This window comes from Coturnix japonica, chromosome 9 (genome assembly GCF_054131305.1).
Source record: "Coturnix japonica strain WE chromosome 9, WE-NBRP24, whole genome shotgun sequence".
Taxonomy (NCBI): Eukaryota; Metazoa; Chordata; class Aves; order Galliformes; family Phasianidae; genus Coturnix; species Coturnix japonica.
This window is the reverse complement of record NC_140671.1, coordinates 28898963-28920615: the sequence shown is the minus strand read 5'-3', so window position 1 is coordinate 28920615 and position 21653 is coordinate 28898963. Positions and strand designations below refer to the sequence as shown.

Genomic DNA, 21653 nt, shown 5'->3' with positions numbered 1-21653 from the left:
CCCACCGCAGGCAGAAACCTCCCCAGGGTCACAGCAGCCCCAGCAGCCCTCTATACATCCATCTATACACCCATCTATATGTCCCTCTACACATCCCTCTATACACCCATCTATACGTCCCTCTATACATCCCTCTATACACCCATCTATATGTCCCTCTATACATCCCTCTATACATCCACCTACACACCCCTCTATACATCCATCTATACATCCCTCTATACATCCACCTATACATCCCTCTATTCATCTCTCTATTCATCCCTCTATACATCCATCTATACATCCCTCTATACATCCCTCTATACACCCATCTATACGTCCCTCTATCCATCCATCCATCCCTTCCAATCAATGTGCTTATACAGCACACAGGAGCTGGATGTGATGCTGCTGCTGCTCCCTGTGCTGTGTTGGAAACGAGATGGGATCCAAGGAGGAGAAAGCAAAGCTAAGGAGGAGGTGGGATGAGCTTTGTAATACAGGTGGGTGGAAAGAGGCTTCTCCTCCCCATTGCAATCAACAGACACACTGTGCTGGCAGGCAGAAGCTGGCTGCTGTAGTGTAGCTTGGTTTTATTTATGTCCACAAGTATTTCAAAAAAATTACAAAATACTCAAATGGAGAGAACACAGAAGTCACGATTTCTGGGTTTCTACTCTGTTTACACTGTGTTATCCCATGGCAAACTACTCATTATATACATTAAGCTTCAAGATATATAGAAATGTAGCAGTCAGAATGTACACTCTGCTGTTATTAACGGTGCGGTGAAACGAGCTCAACCATGACGACACACAACAAGAGAGACTTCTCAAAAACACCAAAGCAAAAAAGTGAAAACTTAAAAACAAAAACCTGTCCAAAAAATAAAAGCCAAAAGAGAGAGATTTCTGATAGCAAACCAGAAGCTCTGGGTTGTTGTTTGAACAGGGCAGCCAACACCAGGATGGCTTCAAAAGCCGCTGTGGGTAAAGCTGTAGTTAATCACAGGTTCTCGAATGGAAGGTTCAGTGCTTTGTTCTAATTTGCTCAAGGATGGGAATTAAATAAACCCCATTATGGGGGTTTATATATGGGGGTTTATATATGGGGGTTTATATATGGGGGTTGGGGCTCCTCTAAAAGAAGGTTAAAAGCAAAGGGTACAAATGTTTGTGGGAGGAAAGGAGCCGTTCCCTTTGAAGCAGTGCCCAAAGGAAGCTCATAGTGCTGGGTGCCACACTGACCTCACAGCCTCCACCTGCCAACATTGGCTGCTCCTGTTAACATCTTCTGAGCTCGTGCACAGGGCATGGAACTGATTAAATGCTACTGCAGTTCCTTAGCATTGCGAAATCTGCAACAGAGGACACAAAGGGTCAGCAACCAACAGCACCCTCCTCTCTCCCCTTTCTGTTCTTGCTGCAAACACCCTGTTGTGAGGTCTGAATTTGTCAGTGGGTCTCACAGCATCGTCCTTTGGGCACTGCTGATGTCAGCCTGAGCCTCATGTCATGGATGAAGCACTGCACAAACCTTCCATCACAACGTGTCTTTAACCACAACTTTAGCACACGCGGCTCAGTACAGTCCTATGACACAACCATCACATTTATAACAGTCTACGGCGGCAGAGAGAGAGAGTGCTTTGAGTTGAGAGAGGAAATGGGGGGAAGCAAGATGGCCAGCAGGTTCAGACGTCCATTGGCTGCACCACCCTCCTCTGCCCTGGCAAAAGAAAACTAAAAGAGAACAAGGCAAAAACCAAACCAAGCAAACATATGGCCAAACAGTAAGAACACATAAAACCTTTCTGCCCAGACAGCAAGCAGAGCTGTCTCTAATATAACACTCCCTGGCCTCCTGTGTGCTCCTCTCCTCTCACTGCCCACGAGGGAACCAGCCAACAGGAGTTTCTGCACGGACCTGTGGTGTTGGAGGCAGTAAATATTACTGTCCGTGTATTATTTGAAGCCCAAAGCTCTAAGTTCCTGAGATACAGAACGTTTGTGGCAGTTAAAAAGTTTTTTGCTTATAAAAAAACCAGTAATTCCAACAGTCCGAATGCAGACTGCTCTTTGCAAAACAGCTTTAAGGACACTGAGTTGTCCAGTCCTCCCCTCCCTTAAAAATGCATCAAACACAAGAGGCCAGGGAGGGCAAACCTCCTTAAATATGCAGGGTTTGAAGTTCTGGCTGTGCTACTTTGAGCCACTTTTAGAATAGAGGTTTTAGAACAGATTATTTCTTTGAGCTCTTGGTTAGGGATTGCCTAAAGCCAGTGTAGTTAGCTTGAAGTTCCATATGGTACAAGGAAAGAGGGGTGTGATGGCCGTGCTGAAGATGAACCCCTGAAGCACGGTATAAGTGAGCTCCAAGGGACACCTGCACTGCTGAGAAACCCAACTCAACAGAACAGAGATGTAACACCAACAGAAGAAACAAGAACCAAGAACAGAAAACAGTCGTTTGCAACATTATCCCTGCATCTCCCTTTAATGCTCATTGTTGATAACAAGCCAAATGTCAAGCTTTTACCCATTGGAAATTATTGATACCCACTGTTCCCTTTAATTAAAGGGATAACTATATATATATTTTTTTCTTATTTTTATTAAAAAATCAACTCTGTATTCTGTCAATACCAGGTAGGAATTCACAACGTGGGATGCTACTGAAAATCAACATCAAACGTTTCCGGAGTTTCCTTTTGTTTCATTTCTCCCCTCTAACCCCCAAAAAAAGGTTATTTACAGACTTAAAAAGCCATGCTGCAGAACTTGAGCTCTCTTGAAAATTATGAAGATTTCCTACAATGTATTAAAATAAAAGTAGATTTATTATTAATATTATTATTATTATTATTATAGCACTTGGATTCGGAGCTTGTTATGTCACCTACTTGCAATCCTTGTTTGTTTTCTGAAGGAGCTACAGACGCACTCAGTGTCTCTTGGCGCACAGTGACTCGTGTTGTGAACCCAATCCTAGCACCTACTCAAAACAAACTAGGAAGAAGAAGAAAAAAGAACCAAAAAAACCCAAGGTTGCAGGAAGTTCTCTGTATATCCCACACAGTCCTGTATTTTCAATAGGCTTCTGAATACGTTGTCATGCAGGGAGACCCACACCAGTCTTGAGAAATCTTCTCTACAAATGAACGCTATGCTGATAAGTCTCTACTTGTCGGGTGGTTGTTTCTGGTTTTTTAAATATATAAAGAAATCTTTATAAGATATTCTTTTCCTTTTGTAGCTCTTATTGTACGTAAAAATGTTCCACTCCTTCCCAAGGACTGGGGTTTCCATAGCCAGCATTACAAATAAATAATTTATTACAACTGTTTGTCGCCTTCTTTCTTCAGCCGACTGAAAGAGAAAGAAAACTCAATTTTAACAAACCAAGGAGGTGTGACGACACTTCAGTGGCAGCGTGTCCTCCAGCCAACCTCACCTGGGCGCCCTGAAGGGAACAGAGGGCTGCAGGATGGGCTGCTGGGCTCTCAGCACTAAATGAACCGCTGTAACGGCAGCGATAACGCTGTGTGCTGTGGGAGGAAGCGATGACCTTTCGCTCCTTACAAGTGTGTGAGATCACTCGTGCCAGCTCATCAAGCTTCAGCTTGATCTGTAGTTGCAAGTGAAATGTCACTCAGCTCCAGGCAGAGCGGCTGCCCTCGTGGAATAAGGCCAGCGGGTGGTTTTGGATAGCAGGAGCGAGTACAGAAACATCAGAGTGAAGCAGTGCAAGGCAGGTATTTAATATGCTGCTTCCTACACATCCTTGCTACCCGCAGACACACGCAATGACCTTTGCTAGGTGCTGAAGGCTGCTGCTTCTTAGCTGACATAGCATTCAGTGGCTGCTGGCCAAGAGGAATTAAGGTGCTGTGAGACAAGGCTCAGAAGAGAACCACTCCACTACCAACAGTCCACAGCACTGTGGGGAGAAAGGGCTGGCAAAGTTCACCTGGGCACTGCTCTCAGCTGTCAGCTCAGGATTGACATTACTCACACACTCAGTCTCCCTTTCCCTTTTGTCATTTCTTGAGATTCAATGATTTATGGAACTCCTTATCATTTCTCGTTCATAAAGCTCTCACCCACCTTCCTCCTCCACTGCTCTCAAGGAAGACGAAGGCAGTGCAAAAGCAGCAATCAGAGCAAGAATCACACTAAAAAGCCCAGATGGAGGTAACCCTGCAATGCATGACCCAATTCATTCAAGCCTCGTGCCAACAATGCGGGCCCAGCTTTCAATCTGCCCTATCATCAATGCCCTAATTAGATTTAAGGGCCCTAATTAGGTTTAAGGGCAGCTTCACCAACCTCTCTAAGTGCATCAGGCCAATATCTCCACCCACAAGAAAGGCTTCCATTCGCAAGAAAAAACAGATGGAACACAGAGCAAGATGAAGGAACCCTGGAGCCTCCACAAGCCCCCGTGGCACCTCTCACCTGTAATAATCTTCCTGACTTGGTAGATGACCACCATGCATGTGAGGATGCCCGTGCAACCACTGCTGCTCCATTGCCAGTCTCTGCAGCTCTGCTGACTGGGCGTGCATGGCCTGCAGCTGGTGGGCTGCGGACATCGGAGGTGGAATGGCACCAGGCAGATCCCGAGGGTAAGGGGTACCTACAACACAGAGGTGTGCATTTGTACACTCATTTGCTACCAGGTCTTGCAGAGAGCTGCCTCACAAAGCCTTTTTTTTTTTCCTTTTCTTTTTTTAACCTCTCTTAAAACAGAGACAGCAAACAAAACAAGGCAAATAAAACCCAACTTCGGTCGTAACCGAAGTTACAGCTCAACCCCACTGCCACACCTCCCAGGAAACGCTCCCACCCAGAAGAATGGCCGGCAGCTCAGATCAAAGGGCGGCCTCCAACAAGGCCCATAAAATGCTCTCACCAAAGACTGGATGTCGGAGCATTTCATGCTCGTGAGGTGGCTGTCCTAGCAATGGGTTGGGGATGGTCCCAGGTGGGTAGGGGAAACGCGCCAAATGGGGTCCAGCTGCTAACGGATCCACCAGCGGGTGAACAGGTCCTGCTGAACCTTTAGAAGAAGGAAAGAAAGAAAGCAATCAACTGCTTGGGGAAGCATCACTCACTGCTGGGAGATCAAAAGCCCTGTTACCACTTGAGCTGGATCGGCATTTGGCCTAATTGGCGTGTAATTACCGGGAGCTTAGCTCCATCCAATTTGAAACCCACTTTTCTATCTTCAAGTGTTTGAAGTGACATCTGCTTGCCAAACAGTCTTAATTGTTCAAGCAACAACTCCAGGCTTTCAATTTCTACAAGAACAAGAAATCCACCCAGTGACAAAAAATGAAGCAACAAAACAACCCGGAGCTTTCCTTCCATCATCCCCACGTGCACTGCAGCAGAGCCTGCTTGCTGACCAGCCCTGCTCAGACCAGTGCAGGTGAATTGAGAAAGAGAAACCTGTTCAATACTGAGAACACAAAAAACTGTCTGTTCTTACCTTAGTTGGTATTGCAATTTCTCTCCCCTAATTGCATACATATATGTACATGTATTTATTTAAATTGCTTATAGGATTAAGTTTCCCCCAGCTCAGAGTGCACTGGCTTCTGCAACAGCATTCAAATTCTTCCCCTACTCAACAAGAAGGGAAGGAAGCCGTGCTTAATGCATATGCTCCAAGGCAAAGTATGCTATATTTGCTTGCACTAACAGTACATTTGTACCCAGAAGCACCAGGAGCTGCACTGTCAGTACTTGGCCTTCTCTCATTTTCCTTTCTTGGCTGCTCCTGCACCTGGTGCCTTGCTTGCAATGTTCTCTCTGGTCTACTACCAGAAAAATTCTGCTTAGTGCCAGACTCACGACACGCTCAGAGGAGCAACTGTGTGGCTTACTTTAGAAACGAACAAGGCACCGATTCATTTTGACACTACTGAATATCTTGGGAAAAACTTTTCCATATGTAAGAATACACCGTCACTAGAAAGATGCCAACCCATCAGTTTAGCTATTTCTTAGGAGAATTGTGACAGGGAACTTTAGCTCAACTACAGCCACGTGGTTGGCACGACAAATGGCTCAAGAGATCAAGTTCTCCTTGCTGCTTTCTTAAAAGCTCTTAAATGCCTCTCACAGCGACAGCGCAGAGTCTAAATGGATATCACTGGATCAGGTTGCCCAAGGAGGCTGTGGATGCCCCATCCCTGCAGGCATTCAGTGCCAGGTTGGATGTGGCTCTGAGCAGCCTGGGCTGCTGGTTGGCGACCCTGCACACAGCAGGGGGTTGAAACTGGATGATCATTGTGGTCTCTTTCAACCCAGGTCATTCTGTGATTCTAGGATCACTGTACTGCTACTAGCACTTAATTATTGCCCTGTGCCCATAATGGTTTGCATTTCAGATATCACAATCTTATACTCCCCAAAAACCAGGTTCTATACAGGAAAACAGAGGACTCCTAACTCCAAGTGGCAATGTGCCTGCTTTGGGCAGAGCATCCAAGCAAACTGCCCAGCCAGCTCCGGAGCTCACCTTGATGGAGGGGATCCTGCTGATGTAGGTGTAAATGCGAATGTATGTGCGAATGTTGGTGATGGTGAGGCGTGACGTTGAACATCTGAAGCCGTGCCAATGGGTCGTTTGTCAGCGATGCCATCCGCTCCGCGTGTATCCTCTCCGCTGCCAGTCTGTCAGGGTAGCTCATCTCAGGCCTTAACTGCGGGCCTGCCAGTGCAAGTCTCTCTCTTTCAAGAGGGTTCAAACCCGGGTGGAAAGAAGCAAACGGGTGAGGTCCTGCTGTTGGGGGAATAGTCAGTGCGCCGTGCCTGGCAAAATGCTCCATGGGGTTGGTGGCCGGGTGCAGCGCATCGAGCTCCGGGGGCTTCACCTCGAAGCCGGGTTTCATCCTCTCTCTCAGCTCCCTCTCTCGGATTTCTCGCTCCCGGATCTCCCTCTCCCTCAGCTCTCGTTCCCGGATGGTGGGATCCACGTTGTAGAGGCCGGGCATGTGGTAGGCCAGGAGAGGGTCGGTGGGGTTCAGGGGGACGAAGAAGGGATGGTTACGGTTTGTTGGAGACATGACGTGAGGACGGGCGTACTCGCTCAGTGTTCGTAGAGCTGGTGTATCTGGGCCAATGTAGGGCGGGACGGCAGCAATGGTGGTTGGTGGGGGTTCAAATGAAGGTCTCATGTGTGCTGGCCCACTGAGCTGCGACTCCCCGAGGCGGCCTTCATGGGAGGAGCTGGAGACCTTCTGCTGCACAAATGGGGGAAGAGATGCTTAAGTTCAACTTGTTTGGCTTACCAACACTGACATGCGTTTCCCCCCCTTGTGTTTCAAGAACACATTAACAGCCTCCCCATTCTATGAGCCCAAAGGTCACCATTCCTTTCCTACAGGCCACCGAAACACAGCAAAACAAACCAAGGATTAATTGCACTGATTTTCTATAGTGAGAATGGAGTTTGGGTCTTCCCATCATACAAAATATAGACAGTGACTTTGTGCCTGCACTGCAAAGGTAGTGTTACACAACATAATTCATTGTATCTACACCTACAGAGCGTTTTTCATATCTGAGCATCTATTGCAAGTAATGCAAACACTCAGCCCAGTTATCCCCAGCTGCACTGCCTTCCCACACACAATTATAGGCTGAGAATAGAAACTCTCCACTTCCTTTAGAGAAGAAAGTGACAGGCGGGTTGGGAATGCTCAGAGCTGGGCGGCTTTCACTTAACACACGGCTCCACATTCACAAATACCTGGCTGCATGTGCATTCAGGCACCTGTGGGGACGTGCACTTTGCAGTCACTATCCTTGTCAACCCTCTTAAGCAGCTTTTAGCTACAAATAAACCTACCGCAGCTCTTTCTGCTTCTCTTTCACGCTCACGTTCTCTCTCTCTTTCCTTCTCTTTTTCCTTCTCTCTCTCCCTTTCCTCTCTGGCTTTCTGCTCCGCTTCCCTTTTGGCCTTTTCAATGGCCTCTTCTCTCTTCTTGGCCAGTTTGGATCCTGCCAGAGGCATGAAGTACAAATCTGCTCTTGAGCATGAATTGTAGCCACGGTCCAGGTGCTTATAGAACCTGAGGGAAACAAAACAGAAAGAAATCAGTTCTGGAAAGGTGGAAGTCTGAGGTTTAAGAGCTACATGTCAAGGAGGAAAAGTTATCACTGTACACTTAGAACAGCAGCACCTGCTTTTCTGAAAGGGAATGAAAGGAATTAATTGTGCCATGTGACAACACAGACAAGCAGAGCACAATACCCCTCTCACAAGTACAACCTCCAATACCATGTCTGAAGAAGCACCTTTACAGAGAAGAACAGCAAAGCCCTGATTAAAACAAGGGCTGACAAGATGCACGTGTAAAACACATTCACATCTCACTGAAGCTGATTTCTCACACACATTCAGAAGTCTTCTGAGCTGACAACATAAGGACAACAATTAGGAGAGAAAGGAGAACTCTAACCATGCAACATTCGCACTTCAGCTCAGGAAGCCTTCCTGCAAGAACCAGGAATGGGAGGCAGGAAGATTCACTTATCTCCCTTAGCTACCTTTGGGAAGGGTGGAAGGGAACACAGCCACTGCTTAATGCAGGGGGGAGTCCCTAACAAAGTATTTTCTTGATAAAAAAGAAAGTAATTCCACTGTAACAAGCAGGAGAGATGCAAGCTTTTGGGTCCTGCTAAAGAGAAGTGCACCAAGGAAGCACTGCTGCCAACCTCCATACCTGGCAGACTGGCTGGCATGACTCGGTGTATCCACCACAGTTGGTTCTGGGGATGGACTCCGTGGTGGAGGCGGGGGGCTTTCTGGTTCCTCAGCCTCATCAGGGACCTCCTCTTTGATCTGGATAGGTGGCAGCGTGCAGGACGTCACCACTGGCACGCTCCCACTAGAAGCTGCTGACGTGGAGATGGAAGTCTGAAGCGGGATGCCGGGCACGGCAGGCGGCGTGGAAGTGGAGGGGCACGAAGGAGAGGTGATGGATGGTGGGGCTCCGGGGACAAAGGGATGCTGAGAAAAGGGGGGCTGCGAGGATACCTGGTGGAGTCCGGACGGGGGGTGAGCGGCGGATGGGGGAAGGCTCTGACTCTGGGTCAGGACGGGAGGCTGGGCTTGTGAGGACTGCAGCGGCTGGCTCTGGGGCATCAGCTGCAGGGGAGGAGGATGCGCAGATGGAGGGTGGTGAGTGGACAGGGAGCTCAGGGGTTTTAGAGCTGGTGGCGGAGGCAGGTTGGAGTTCATTGAGAACGGAGAAGGGCCGGAGAGATGAGGAGGATGCTTGTGGGATGGAGGAGTGGGAAGCTGCGGGATGGGGGTGGTGGGGGGAGGTTTGATGTGAGGCATGGCCATGGGTGCAGGGGGCAGCGGCTGCTCCCGCGGAGGCTGGGCCTGCTGCAATGGGGCTGAGGCCGGCAGGGTGGGTTGAGACACCTGCAGTGCAGAGTGGGAGTGAGATGGAGCTTGTGTCTGAAGGGGAACCTGAGACTGAGGCGACTGCGTGGGGAGAGAGAATGGCTGGGGGGGTACGGGATGAGGCAGCAGGGGCTGTGCCTGCAGGCTGTGCGGGGCAGGCTGGGGCTGAGTGTGCAGCGGAGGCTGCGAATGGGGCTGCGAGGAGGCTGGGGTGGGCTGGCTCTGAGATGCATTCAGAGGCTGCAGGGGCGGGTGGGGTGATGGCAGTCTCTGCGGGTGCAAAGCAGGGGCTTGCTGGATGTGGGAATGAGGAGGAGGCGGCGCGGGGGCCTGGGGCTGGCTGGGGGCCTGGGATGCTGGTGGTGAAACCTGTGTCGGAGCTGCAGAAGCACTCGAGGCTGCCGGCAGCGGTGCTGGCAGCTGGGCTGGGATGGGGGGCATGGGAGGAGGAGCCTGGCCGGAGCTGCTGGGTGCCTGCAATACTTGGGGTTGTGCCTGCAGCACTTGCTGCTGAGCGGATGAATCTGAGTCGCTCTCATTGTCTTGAGGGCTGGGGATGCTGGGTGATGTGCTGCGGTTATCCTGGTCGATGTCCTTGGGGTCGCTGCTCCCTTCGTCGTTGACACTGCGGCTGTCAGAGCTCTCGCCTTCACCCTCACCCTCCGAGGGAGAGTTCGGCCTGCTGATCTCCTGCGGGAGAAGGAGAGAGAAACAGGTGTGCGTGAGGAACTGCATGCAGTGTGTCACACACAGGCACCTGGGACACGTGCTGAGTGCCAAAACCACCCCCTGAATCTCATGGGACAAAGCAGCACAGGCAGCACCACCACAGCACACAGAGTTCTGGGCCCCCCAGAATCAGAGATGGACACATGGGGAGAATCCAATGCAGGGCTCTGAAGCCAAGTGCAGGGCTGGAGAAGATGCAAAGAGAGCTGGGGCTGCCCAGCCTGGAGAAGAGAAGGCTCAGCCCAGCTACTATTAGATTATGACAACTCCAGAGTTGTTGTAACTTGTCAAAGAAAAGGGAAAGCCAAATTTCAATCAAAAAAAACCATCTGAGGCGTGTGTGCGGGGAAATAAACTAAGTAAGTTCCTCCTGTATTGCCTAAGTATAAAACAAACAGACTCCTGAACTTACCCTATGTTGTTCCACTGCTTTCCAACAGACGGAACACATTATAGTACGGGTTGCTTTCTAGCCACAGATTAAGTTAAAATTTGCTGTGGCCTAAATTGGTTTTGTGTTCTTGGTTTGTTGGAGGATTTGCGCTCCCTCCCACACTCAAACTGTTCCCAAAAATGAAAATATTTCTCCAAATACTCACTTGAGTTTTGGATTTTTTGGCACTGGACCTTTCGGGCTCCTCTGTGTCAGACGCCGCCTTCTCCCGCTGCCTCTTGGAATTCTTCAGAGGGGAAGATACCTCTTCTTTTATTTTCTGCCACAAATGAAGCAGAAGAGAACAGTTACCAGTGATGTAAACACAGAAGTAAATGAAACACAAGTCAGTGCTTTCATGCTGAACACAAACAAGGAGGGCTCCCATGGAGCAGGAGAACTTATCAGAAGTTGAGATCTCCAGTATTTAACACCGAGCCAAGTCAGCATTTGCTCAACTTCTTATTTTTTCCTGTCCTACAGAAAGGGCATGGATGGAGCCCTCCTGCTAAGAGCCTGAAATAGTTACTTATTTTTAACTTGCTGCTATTCAGTTTACAGTGCTTAATGCAAGCTTCTTTCTTCATCTGCCTTTGTTTCATCAGTGCTTGCATGGAAAAGCACTTAGTGAAACAGCCTAAAGTGTCAGCTAGCTCTGAAAAACAAGTAAATTGCATACAGCAAAACAGTAACGGAAGTATTCTCAATTACTACATATTCATATTCCTTTATAAATAAAGATTAAGTGCTGCTTAAGAAACCAAAACTGTCTACTTGTCTGGGATGTAGCATTTCTGATCGGTATTACTTCCATGAGCCTAACGCTTGTATTTGCATCTGAAAATGAAGGATTAGTTGATCACAAGAGCAGTAAGGTCGTGTGGGGATACTTTAATGGCTTTTATCACATCCGTATGCATGAGAATAAGGCATCAGTGAGATGCATCATTAAACGTTTTGCACAGCTACATAAGTTGGAATTTCTATGTCACTGAGTGATCCCCCAGTCCCCTCGAATCTGCATCTCACCAAGCTGATGATAGAGGCCTCGGGTGCCCAGTTGTAACACAAAAGAAGGATGGGGAGATTTTACCTTGGTGGATTTCTTCACTGAATCTGCTTTGCTGTCATTACTGGAGGTGCTGGCAGCACTAGGAGAGTTGCGGCCGCTGGAACGGATGTCTTCATTAATGGGTGAGGCTCTACCATCAGGGCTGGCTGGCTGCTTTTTACGACCACTACGTAGTGTAGACATCTATTTGTGTAACAGACATAAAAGTTTATCCCAGTCAGCATTTGTGAGGCAAGTACTAACTATGCCCACACCAAAACACAGAGCAAGATGCACCTTAAGCTCTGTCTGCTAGAAATAAGAACATGATGCTCCCTCAGCTGCTATTATCCACATGCTATATTTTCTTCATAAAACATGCATACATGTTTTTAAGTGTGCAGACATACACAGGGGGTGATGTGGGTGGAGACTTACAGTTCCATTTAAAAACATTATATATACGTTTGTTTATGTATATATATACACATCTATGTGTCTGTGGGCATGCAAACAATCAAGCCCAACTGCCGAAGCCACTTATAGTTTCACAGTGCTGCTGCTATGCCATAAGGAACCACAGCAGAATAGGCTCCAGTAATTACTGCTATTTCCCTCCCAGTGCTGTATTCTCTTGGATGAGAGGCAAACAGGTGGGACAGAGGAACCAAGTCTCATTTTAGACCACCTAAGACAACACCTCCCTTCTACAGAACACATAGAAATGCAAAGGAACCAACAGTGTGAAGCCTACCGAGCCTCGACTCCGCCTTGTCCTCATGCTATGCTTTCCACTAAGTCCATCATCTTCCTCTTTGACAGGCTTAAACATAAAGGGTGGAGGGTCTACAGGCTTCTCAATGGGTGGCAGCTCTCCGTACTTTTTGAAGTGAATGCGACAATCTGTGCACAATAAGATGTTTTCTCGACCGCCGTGGTGCCAATCCTTGGAGGCTTGGGGCAGAAAATGCAACAGCTCAGAAATATGCAATCAGCTGGATGGTCAGCAGAAGCGTATTGCATTATTACAACAGCAAAGCAAAAAAAGAACCCCAACCCACCAGGAAATCCACATCACTACGGAAGTATCTGCTTTTCTACTTGCAGCTAATTGTGAAATCTCCATCAACTTTGCCCTGTTCCAAGCTTAATCAGCCTTCCAGTGCACAGCTTCTTCAATGTTCAATTTAAAAGCTGTTTACTTAAGCAACTTCAGCTCTGAAATAACAAAGGAAGGAGTCTCATCTGCTCTACCTGGGAAGTGACAGGCAGCTATTATTCTCTGAGGCTGTGGTTTCTTAACAGAGAAGTGAACCGTGCACTTCTCATTTCCTTCCCTTACCATGGGGCTCCCACCAAGCCACGCATGCACCCACATACAAGGCAGCCTTCATGTTGGTGCCCTATGAAGATGTTTTGTATGGGACAGTCACTGCTCAGTGTTGATTTGTTGAGCACAGATGCTTTACACCAAGAACTCTGATTAGATTTGTAGATTTTACTGCAGAAATGGTTACCTCCCAGGACTCTCCTCTGTCTCAGCAATAGTAATTCGCAGCCATAAGTCATTACCAACTCTGCTCTGAGTGCTGCATGTTTCAGCTGATTCAACCCCACGCTTTCTGAACAGCTGTGCACACACATGCACACGCTTGGATGAACCTGCGTACAAAAGGCAGCAGCAAAGGGAGGGAAGCACAGCAAGAATCAGACACGTACTGGTTGTGAAGCAGTGACGGCAGGCGTAGCCCTTCAGCTCCTGTTCACTGTCCTCACTGTCAAAGTCATCTTCACTGGCCGAGCTCAAGTCCACTGAATAAGTAAAGAAAAGAGGGAAAAAAGGGAAAGAAAGAACAAAAAAAGTCAGCAGGATTTTCTGTTTCTGCCCAGCTGGCTGCAATAACCATCAGCAATGATGGTTCTTGCTTCAATTCTGTGACTTCCTACAACCACGCTGCTTTGGTAGCCCATTGTATCAGATTCTGCAAACTAAACAAGACCTGACCTGGTGAATCTACAGATGAAAAACGCATTCCAGGAATGTACAAAGCGATCCAATGATCCAATTCACAGAACTTTAGGTTTGGTAGATTACACCTTTCCAATTAAGCTGTTGTTCACCACTGTGCTCGTGAGGGAGGCAGCGTTCCTACATCACAACTTAGGAGAGAAAGGAGCTTTGTGTCTAGAACCTGGTCAGTTTAAAAGAGGATCCTATTAGCTTTCCAGTCCTTACTGCAAGGCTCCTTTGACTTGCAACCCATTGCATTACATCTTAAGAATGTCCCATTTCAAAGAAGCAGACAACACGGCCCCAACCACTTTCCTTTGCTGCAAGCAGTATGTAACACATTATCTATGATGCTGAGAGCTAAAAAACACCACTTAAACCACAGAAGATGTGCAGACACCACAAACTTTACCCTTCCTTGTCTTCTAAAACAACTCTCGACCAAATCCTTCCTTGTTGAGAGCGCTGTGTTCTTCTAACCACTCACTATGAACTGACAACGTAATGGATCCCTAAACCATCACAAGCAGAAAACCCTGTTGAGGATATCACTCTGATGTGTGGCATCTTCTGTTCACATCAATTAGAAAAGAAGCCCCTGATGGAAGAACACTGATTTTCCAAAGGTTCTGGGAGGCTATTTATCATATGTGCAGGTTACAGAGTGTTACAGCAATCTCAGCACAGAGCAGCTAGCAACCCTTGCTATCTCACTACAACTCTCCCTTCAATTCTCTGTCCTTCCCTACTCACCACACTCTCTACTACCCCTGGAATTCTGCCTTCCACACAGTGCCTTGTCTTTAAAAGGCACACAAAACGTGCTGTGTTTAGTCCACGGGAAGACTTCAGACTCACAGGATGCTGTCAGCCTTTGACAGAACCATTTATAAATGCACAACCACATTACTAACCATAACCTCTTACAACACAGCACATCTCGCTGGTTTGGGCAATTATTCTTTCTTTAGACCCTTCCGCTTCAATCAAGGCCAAAGCACTTCTGTGATAAATGAAGACACAGGAGCACTGCCTGCAGCAGCACATTGTGATAAAGCAGATGGAATGGTCACCGTGTAAGGATGAAAGGACTTCTCTCCTTTCGCATTTTCTCATTCCCATTACTGTAATAAGCCTGGAGAAAGCGCGACACAAGACCAAGAAAATTCAGCATCAGGGCAATGTTTCCATCCTAACGCGATGCTTTTAAGAACTACACACAGCTCTGCTGATCAAAGATGCCTACCACATTCCAGCATAATGGTACAGGAACAGCAGAGGGCAGCTGCCTGAACTCCATTTCCTTGCCATATTCACTCGAAGGTACGGCACCGCTATGTTACTGTCTCTCCCTGCTCCTAACCAAAGATAAATGCAGGCCTTTCAGCTTCCACTTACAGAATTCGCTGGAGGGGGGCCTGGAGGGAGTGTTGACCGGAGTGGAAGCAGTTCGAGTTTTAATCCTCCGAAACACAGCCTGTCTTCGATGCCTACGGTGGGCTCGAGAACTTGCTGCTTCAGGGGTTTTCTTCCAATAGTAATAGAAGGTGATTAGTTCTCCCTGCAAATACAGAAGGAATATGTTAGAGGGGCAAGCAATTCTGACTTGTCAGCTCTTTTCCTCCCTCTTGCTCTATATACGTGCACACGTGTTTTTACAGGAAGCTTCACGATGCATTTCAGCCAAAGAATCCTTTAGAAAGAACAGAAAAACCTTCAGTGTCTGCTGTTTCCTCCACCTCCCCTGGAACAGTGGTCTGAGGTCTCCAGCCTGGCACTGCTGGAGCCCCCAGCAGCCCCTGCTCTGCAGCTGCACAGTGTGTGGTTTTAATCTCTCTTACTTTGAAAGCCCATCTTATTTCCTCATCTGCTTCCAAGGGAGAAGGTGCTGCTCCTTTCAAGTCGCAAGAGGAAACGGAGGAACTCCGAGCAACCCATTGGAAACTGGCATCAGAACCAACACACGTGGGCTGCACATAGAGAAGGCTGAACCGCACTGTGTGCGACCAGACCCCATAAACCCATTCTGCTCTCAGTGGGGCACATCGCTCAATCTGAGGCTAATAAAGGCACACCCTTAATCCAACCTCTCCCAAGGGCCTCAAACAAGCAATTACAGCCGTAACTAACATCTGCACCGCCGAAACACTTGTAAGACAAAAGGAGGATGTTGTTCTAGACATTAACTGCTGACATCTGAGACACTTGAAGGGTTTCATCCGTGCTTCATTTGAAAATAGAAACGCCAGGAAAAGAGCACAGCCACCGCTCTGCTTTCTGGTAGAGGCAGCTGAGATTTGGCAGTGCCATTTCAGCTCCATGTCTGCCTGGTGCTGCTTGCTGGGCTGGGGCACCGCTGGCACCAGGAGGCACGCAGGGCTCTGCAGAGAAGCGTGGGCAATGCTGCTCTGCACACAAAGCCTCCTACAAACGATACCTATAAATTCATGGAGAGCAAAGCTCAGGTGCCAGCACGGAGGAACAGCTCAGTAAATCCTCCGTCTGGATGTCGGCGAATTGACGTGTCCTCTGACATATGGCAATGGCAGGGTGCAATCCAATCTGTTTTCCTCCCATCATAAAAGAGGAAACGGGAACCTATTTGAGCTCTATTTACACACGGCGAACCCATCAGGTCCCAGGGGAAGTTTAACAACTCACGCCTGCACTGCATCATATAAAAAAGCTCATTTAAAGAACGAAGAAATGGTGCTTACTTATGAAAAACACCATTTTTGTGAGCACAGCACTTTTCTTCTCCCTGAGAACCTCTCGGAACCGCACTCACAACTGCGCAGATAAAGCTGAAAGCAAAGTTTATTCAACGATGAACTGTGCCACCATTGCAATCCCTTATCAGCGAGTGACTCAACTTCCCGACAGACAGCAGCAGAAGGCACAGGGGAAGCACGAACACAAGATGCCAGTGCTACACACACACAAACACGCTGCTCTGCAAAGACTCCACGCCAGATCTTATTAGCTGCCTGGCTGTCCAATGCTGTATTGTCTACCTGGGGGATTAAACCAGCCTGGATTAGAAGCAGCTCGCTGGGGCTGCACGGGTGGCAGCAGCTCAGCACAAAGGGAAACGTCGGGAAAGCCTCGGTTCTACCGACGGGAGGAAAACAGCTCCCAGCTTCACTGCAAGAGAAGTCAAATGAACTTTAATCAAACATGCAGAGCGTGCGCTGCCGAATCCCCGGCTCACATCAATTCAGGGAACAAAAGCTGTTGCAGAAATCAATAGCCTACTGAAACATTAACACAGGCGGGCATTGATCAAAAGGCCCGCTTACAAAAGGCAGCCTTGCAAATTAGCCCATGTTTTTTTGCTTGCAAGCAAACAGAGAAGCACAAACACGAACTGCCCGTAACAATCATTTTGTTGTGGTGCTCTCAGCTCACCTCACCATGAGGCCTTGCAGCAGCACATTGCCCTGCAGCTCATCTTCTCCCTGCGTCCCAGGCTTTGTCTTTAAAGGGAAAGAAATGCTATGGACCCACTGGCCAGCAGGTTCCCAACAGCCTCCATCCTCCCCAGCATCACACTCCCATCTATCAGCAATAAACCCCTCCACCTTTCTCTTACATCTCCCACCAACCTCAGCCCCTGCAGCTCAGCCCACGCGTCCCAGCCACATTGCACAACCCCAGGGCAGCCCTTATTGCCTCCTCCCCGCCTTGAACAAACTGCCAGCAGTGCAGCATGCCCTGCTCTCTCACTTATCACTGCTTTTCAAACGCACAGCACACAGTACAAGCTGTGCCCAGTGTTTGTGTTTAGTCTTGCCTTGGGTACACAAAGGCTGAGCCCTGCTGCAGCACCGCTCCCATGGAGCAGTCGCACAAATGCACCAACTTACCTTCAAGTATCTGTTGTGCTTTAACAGAGTGAGCAAACATCATCATTGCACTTTAATTTCCCCAGAGCTCAGCTCTGTCAGGAGAAAAAATACCGGGGAGGGGGGGGGGGGCAGCGAGGCTGTAATTAAACAGAAAAGGTAAACAACAGCTCCCCCAAACAGCCCCACCAGCAGCCACAGCAGAGCAGAGGGGTCTGTCCAGCTGTGGTCTTAATGAATTCACATTGGGATGTCACTGAGCCACTACAGCTAATCCTGCACCTCTCCTGGACTCAACAGCCCCAGCATCACCACCAGCATCACCACCCGGGCACACGGGCCACACAACCACAGTGCTGCGTATTGCAGTTCAAAGCCTGGTCTGCGTGGCTCTGTCAGCTGTGACAAATAGGTTTGCATATGTTCTAATTAAGCAGTAAGTCTCTGCAGCCTGTTCAGGAGCACTGATTAATGCCTGCATCGCAATACTGCATAACCTGAAATATTAGTGGAATGTTAAGAGAGGCTTTTAAAGCCAAGCAATACCTTACTAATGCTGCAAAAAGCAAATTAGAAACCAAGCAATGCTTTCTAAGGCATACAATGCAGCCATCACCACCAGGCTTACCAGGCCAGGCTCATCCCTGTTCCTCGGCAGCCCCCCTTCTGCCCTCAATACAATCTGCTTTCCTCTTGGGTCAATATCCCTGTTTCATTCCTACCGCTTGGCCGGATGGTTTCAGCAAACCAGAGGAATCCAAACGTTATTGTGCACAGCCTGAAAGAACGTCCGTATCAGGGCTCAGTGCCACATTTAACTGCTGACTTCCACGCAGCCTATTTGCTAACTTTCTCCACTGTTTGCAATCACAGGTTGCAATATCCTGGCAGGAAATAAGATAACGAGCACGTCCCAGAGGGGACCCTTTGCTAACTGTCCTGGTGACCAGTTCTTGTTCCTTGTTTCTAGGGCTGGAAGCACCAGTTTGAGCAGTTCTGCACAACTGGCATTGCTTTGTTCTGAGCCTGCGCTGCAGCTGGAAGCTGTTGACCCTCTCTTTCCAGCTGTATGTCATGCCAGAAGGAAAAGCAAGCTTTGTAATTACGGCTTCTTCCTCCAGAGACTCCTCTTTGTTAATCAGAGGCCCTGAGATCCCCATGGGACTGCAGGCTGCTGGCTGCATCCATGACTAATTATTAGATCCTCTCTAGATAGCATCACGGCAGCTCCCCAGCACTGCCACCAGGTATGCCAGGCAGGGCTCTCTCTGGAGCTGGATCAATTAAGAGGTTATCAAAACAGCCCAAGAATTAAGCACCTGCTCGCCTTATCCACATCTGCTAAGGACTTGTTTTCTACTCACTGCCCCTTCGCAGCTTCTCTTACCCACATTTCTGGGAGCTCTTATTTGCTCCATCCCAGCAATGCATGATCCAAGGGGAAGGTGTTGGCTGTGGCTCACGTGGGTGCACACACGAGAGAGCAGACATGCATCAGCAAGCCATAAAGCTGTTAAAGCGACCGCACTCCATCCCGTAAACATCCTCCTATTTATCTGTCCTTCATTACATGCACAATCTTATTATCTCCGCACACCCTCAAAGCGACAGCCGTCAGGGTCACCCCATAAAATATACATCGGCGGCGTTACATTTAATGACTGGAGCGGGAAGAGAAATGAAGGGTGGGAGGGGAGGAGGACTGCAGCTGCTTTAAAGGGATCATCAGTTAGATCTGTGCGTTTCCTGAGGTGATAATTGAATGACAGTGGCTGGAGGGGAATCCATTTTTGAGCTTAAGAAAAGACTGTTAAAGAAAAAATGTGTTTTTGTACTGCAGCACATAATGGCTGCCGGGAAATGAGAACGCTTCCCTCGACCACAGCAGCTCTGCTTTATGGCTTTTATGGGGCTGAGCACACTCAGCAGCTCACACCGACCCCAAACACTGGCAGACTTTGGTAATTCTAGCTCAGAATAGGCTACGTTCTGCTGCAGCTCATGTGTCAACTTCAATTAATTTAAATGAAAGATCAATTTGCAAATGGGCACATTGGGCACAAAGTGACACCCTGGGTGAAGGGACGGCAGCGTCCCACACTTGCTTTTAACTATTAAAACATTAATTGTCATATTGTAATATTCAGCAAGGAGATTGATGCCCCTGCATCTCAGTCAGGTGTTCACACTCTTACCTGTGTCTCTATTACTGCATTACCTTATCAAAAAAGAGGGGTTCCCTCTTTGCTCCTCTGCAGGCAGATGTGTGAGCCCAATGGCTCTGCAGGTCCACAGCTGTCCCATCCCCAGATGGAAACCCCATCAGTTCTATCAGATTTTCCCCTTTTAACAGGGCAAGAAGAGCTGAATGGTAAGTAAGGAATTAGTCATTTGTGTTCTGAACGTTGTATTCTGTAATTGCTTTCATTTCAATACAGCAATGAGAATCGAGGCCTGCTGCTGGGAACCTCCAGCTCTGCCTGCACACTGCTGTGCTCCCATCTCCACGGAGCAGATGTTTCAGGTTTCCCAGACACATCTGTGATGAATCACACAAGGCTTGGCTTGTCAAACGTGAGCGTTATCTGCACTGACATGCAGCTTCCGCCCTTTGCAGCTCACAGCCCATAGGGGAGCTGTTGAGTTTCGCCATTTACTGAAGCCGTATTTAAACAGACAGCGCTCAGAAAATACCAAAAAATGACACAAGAGGCAACAAACTACATGAAATGACCCTCTTTGCTAATGAAGAAAGCAAATATGAAATCATGCAGACAGAGCAGAACCCGCCATCCCTTTTTACCTGCAGCTGGAGCCTTCGCAACCAGTTGCTTTGTGATGTGAACTGCCCCATGCTGGGACAGCTCAACCTGACCTCTAACCAAAGCTTCTGGGGCAGCCAAGCAGCACCTGAACAAGCCAACAACCCTCACTTTGCACCTGGAAGCACTGAAGGAGCCGGTGCAACCATTGCAGTGCAGGCAGAGGGGTTCCTGCTCGGTCTGCTATGCACAAAGGAACAAACTGCCCGCAAACAAAAGCTCTCTGACAGCCACCCCCATCATTAAGCCTTGATTTTAAACAGACTCAGCCCGCTCGGATCCGATCCCTGCGCAGCTGTTTTCCTTTTACTGCTCTCCAAGAACATTCCTCCAAAGCAGGAGATTTTCTAGATGAAGTGCAGAGGGCGCGGGGTGCTCCCAGCTCTTCCTGTTTATGGAGCAACAGTGGAAATACAGCTCTCAAGGCAGGACATCAAACACAAAAAGGTGCCACATAAGCAGCTTATCCCTCGGTTACTGCTGCTCCTTCTGTCTCAATTGCTTTCTGTCAAGAAAAGAAGCCCGTAGCAAGCAAAACCCAACTAAAAGACAACAGTAAGAGTTACAAAGCGTTACGAGAAAGACCAATTCATTGCAGCTTACTGTAATGCATACATGTGAATTCAGAAGTGAAAGGCATTGCTAATTCTCAGCAGCACCCAGAGGCAGGAGCAGAACCCAAGATTCCCACCAGTGGGAAAGCTCACTGTCTGTCTCTCACTACCAGCTCATAAATGAGCAGCTGTATTAGTAAGGGCCCCAGATTTCTTTGCTGTTAAGGCCAGGCTGTGCCAACGTGCCTTGGAAGCCCAGGGAGGCCCCAAGTCAGGTATTCCACACACCCCAGCACTGCAGTCCTTCCTGCTCACAGCCTGGTGATGCTTACCAGGAGGCAGTGAGTGAGCAGTTTAATTAGTGGCTTGCATTCACGTAGCAATCAAGCTGTCAGAAACCAAAGGAGAAGCACTTACAATTGAGAACTTCAAAAGAACAACAACAACCAAGAGGTTACAACAACACTTGCTGGCCTCCTTCATAAACACGGAGTCTATTGGAGTCCGTTTATCCTCATGCACATCCCAAAAGGATATTCTCCCTTTAAGCGATAAGCTGTAGCCACAACGTTTCTAAAGCTGTTGGGAGATGAATGTTTCCAAGTTGGCCAGAGGGCAAGCTGCACTATGTGCAAACAAAGACAAACAGCTGCTCACAGCAGCACCCTGAGCTTCCAACAGGACAGAATGCTGACATTCTATCTTTCCTCCCTATTCACCACCAAGCTTCCCCACTGCACTTTTTCACTCTTTCCCTTCTCAGGAGCCATTAACCCTCCTCCATGGCCCTACCAGACCTG

At 48.3% G+C, this 21653-nt stretch overlaps 1 protein-coding gene across 14 annotated transcripts in view; it reads right to left on the bottom strand.

The window, feature by feature from the left end:
- Nucleotides 1-551: 551 nt before the first annotated feature.
- The window catches only part of RERE (arginine-glutamic acid dipeptide repeats), a 142704-nt gene continuing 121602 nt past the window's right edge, over nt 552-21653 (bottom strand). For 9 of the 14 annotated variants that reach the window (XM_015882638.3, XM_085509805.1, XM_085509806.1 and 6 more), the window contains 11 exons: nt 15031-15193; nt 13341-13433; nt 12376-12575; nt 11664-11825; nt 10737-10850; nt 8720-10098; nt 7843-8065; nt 6511-7234; nt 4897-5043; nt 4440-4620; nt 552-3350 (listed from right to left, as the gene is read on the bottom strand). In XM_015882638.3, the coding sequence (XP_015738124.2) occupies nt 3317-3350; nt 4440-4620; nt 4897-5043; nt 6511-7234; nt 7843-8065; nt 8720-10098; nt 10737-10850; nt 11664-11825; nt 12376-12575; nt 13341-13433; nt 15031-15193 (3420 nt within the window). In that variant the 3' untranslated portion in view covers nt 552-3316. Of the gene's footprint in view, nt 3351-4439; nt 4621-4896; nt 6268-6407; nt 7235-7842; nt 8066-8719; nt 10099-10736; nt 10851-11663; nt 11826-12375; nt 12576-13340; nt 13434-15030; nt 15194-16646; nt 16772-21653 lie in introns of those variants that run through there. The other 5 variants (XM_015882641.3, XM_085509810.1, XM_085509812.1 and 2 more) reach the window with 3 other exon arrangements.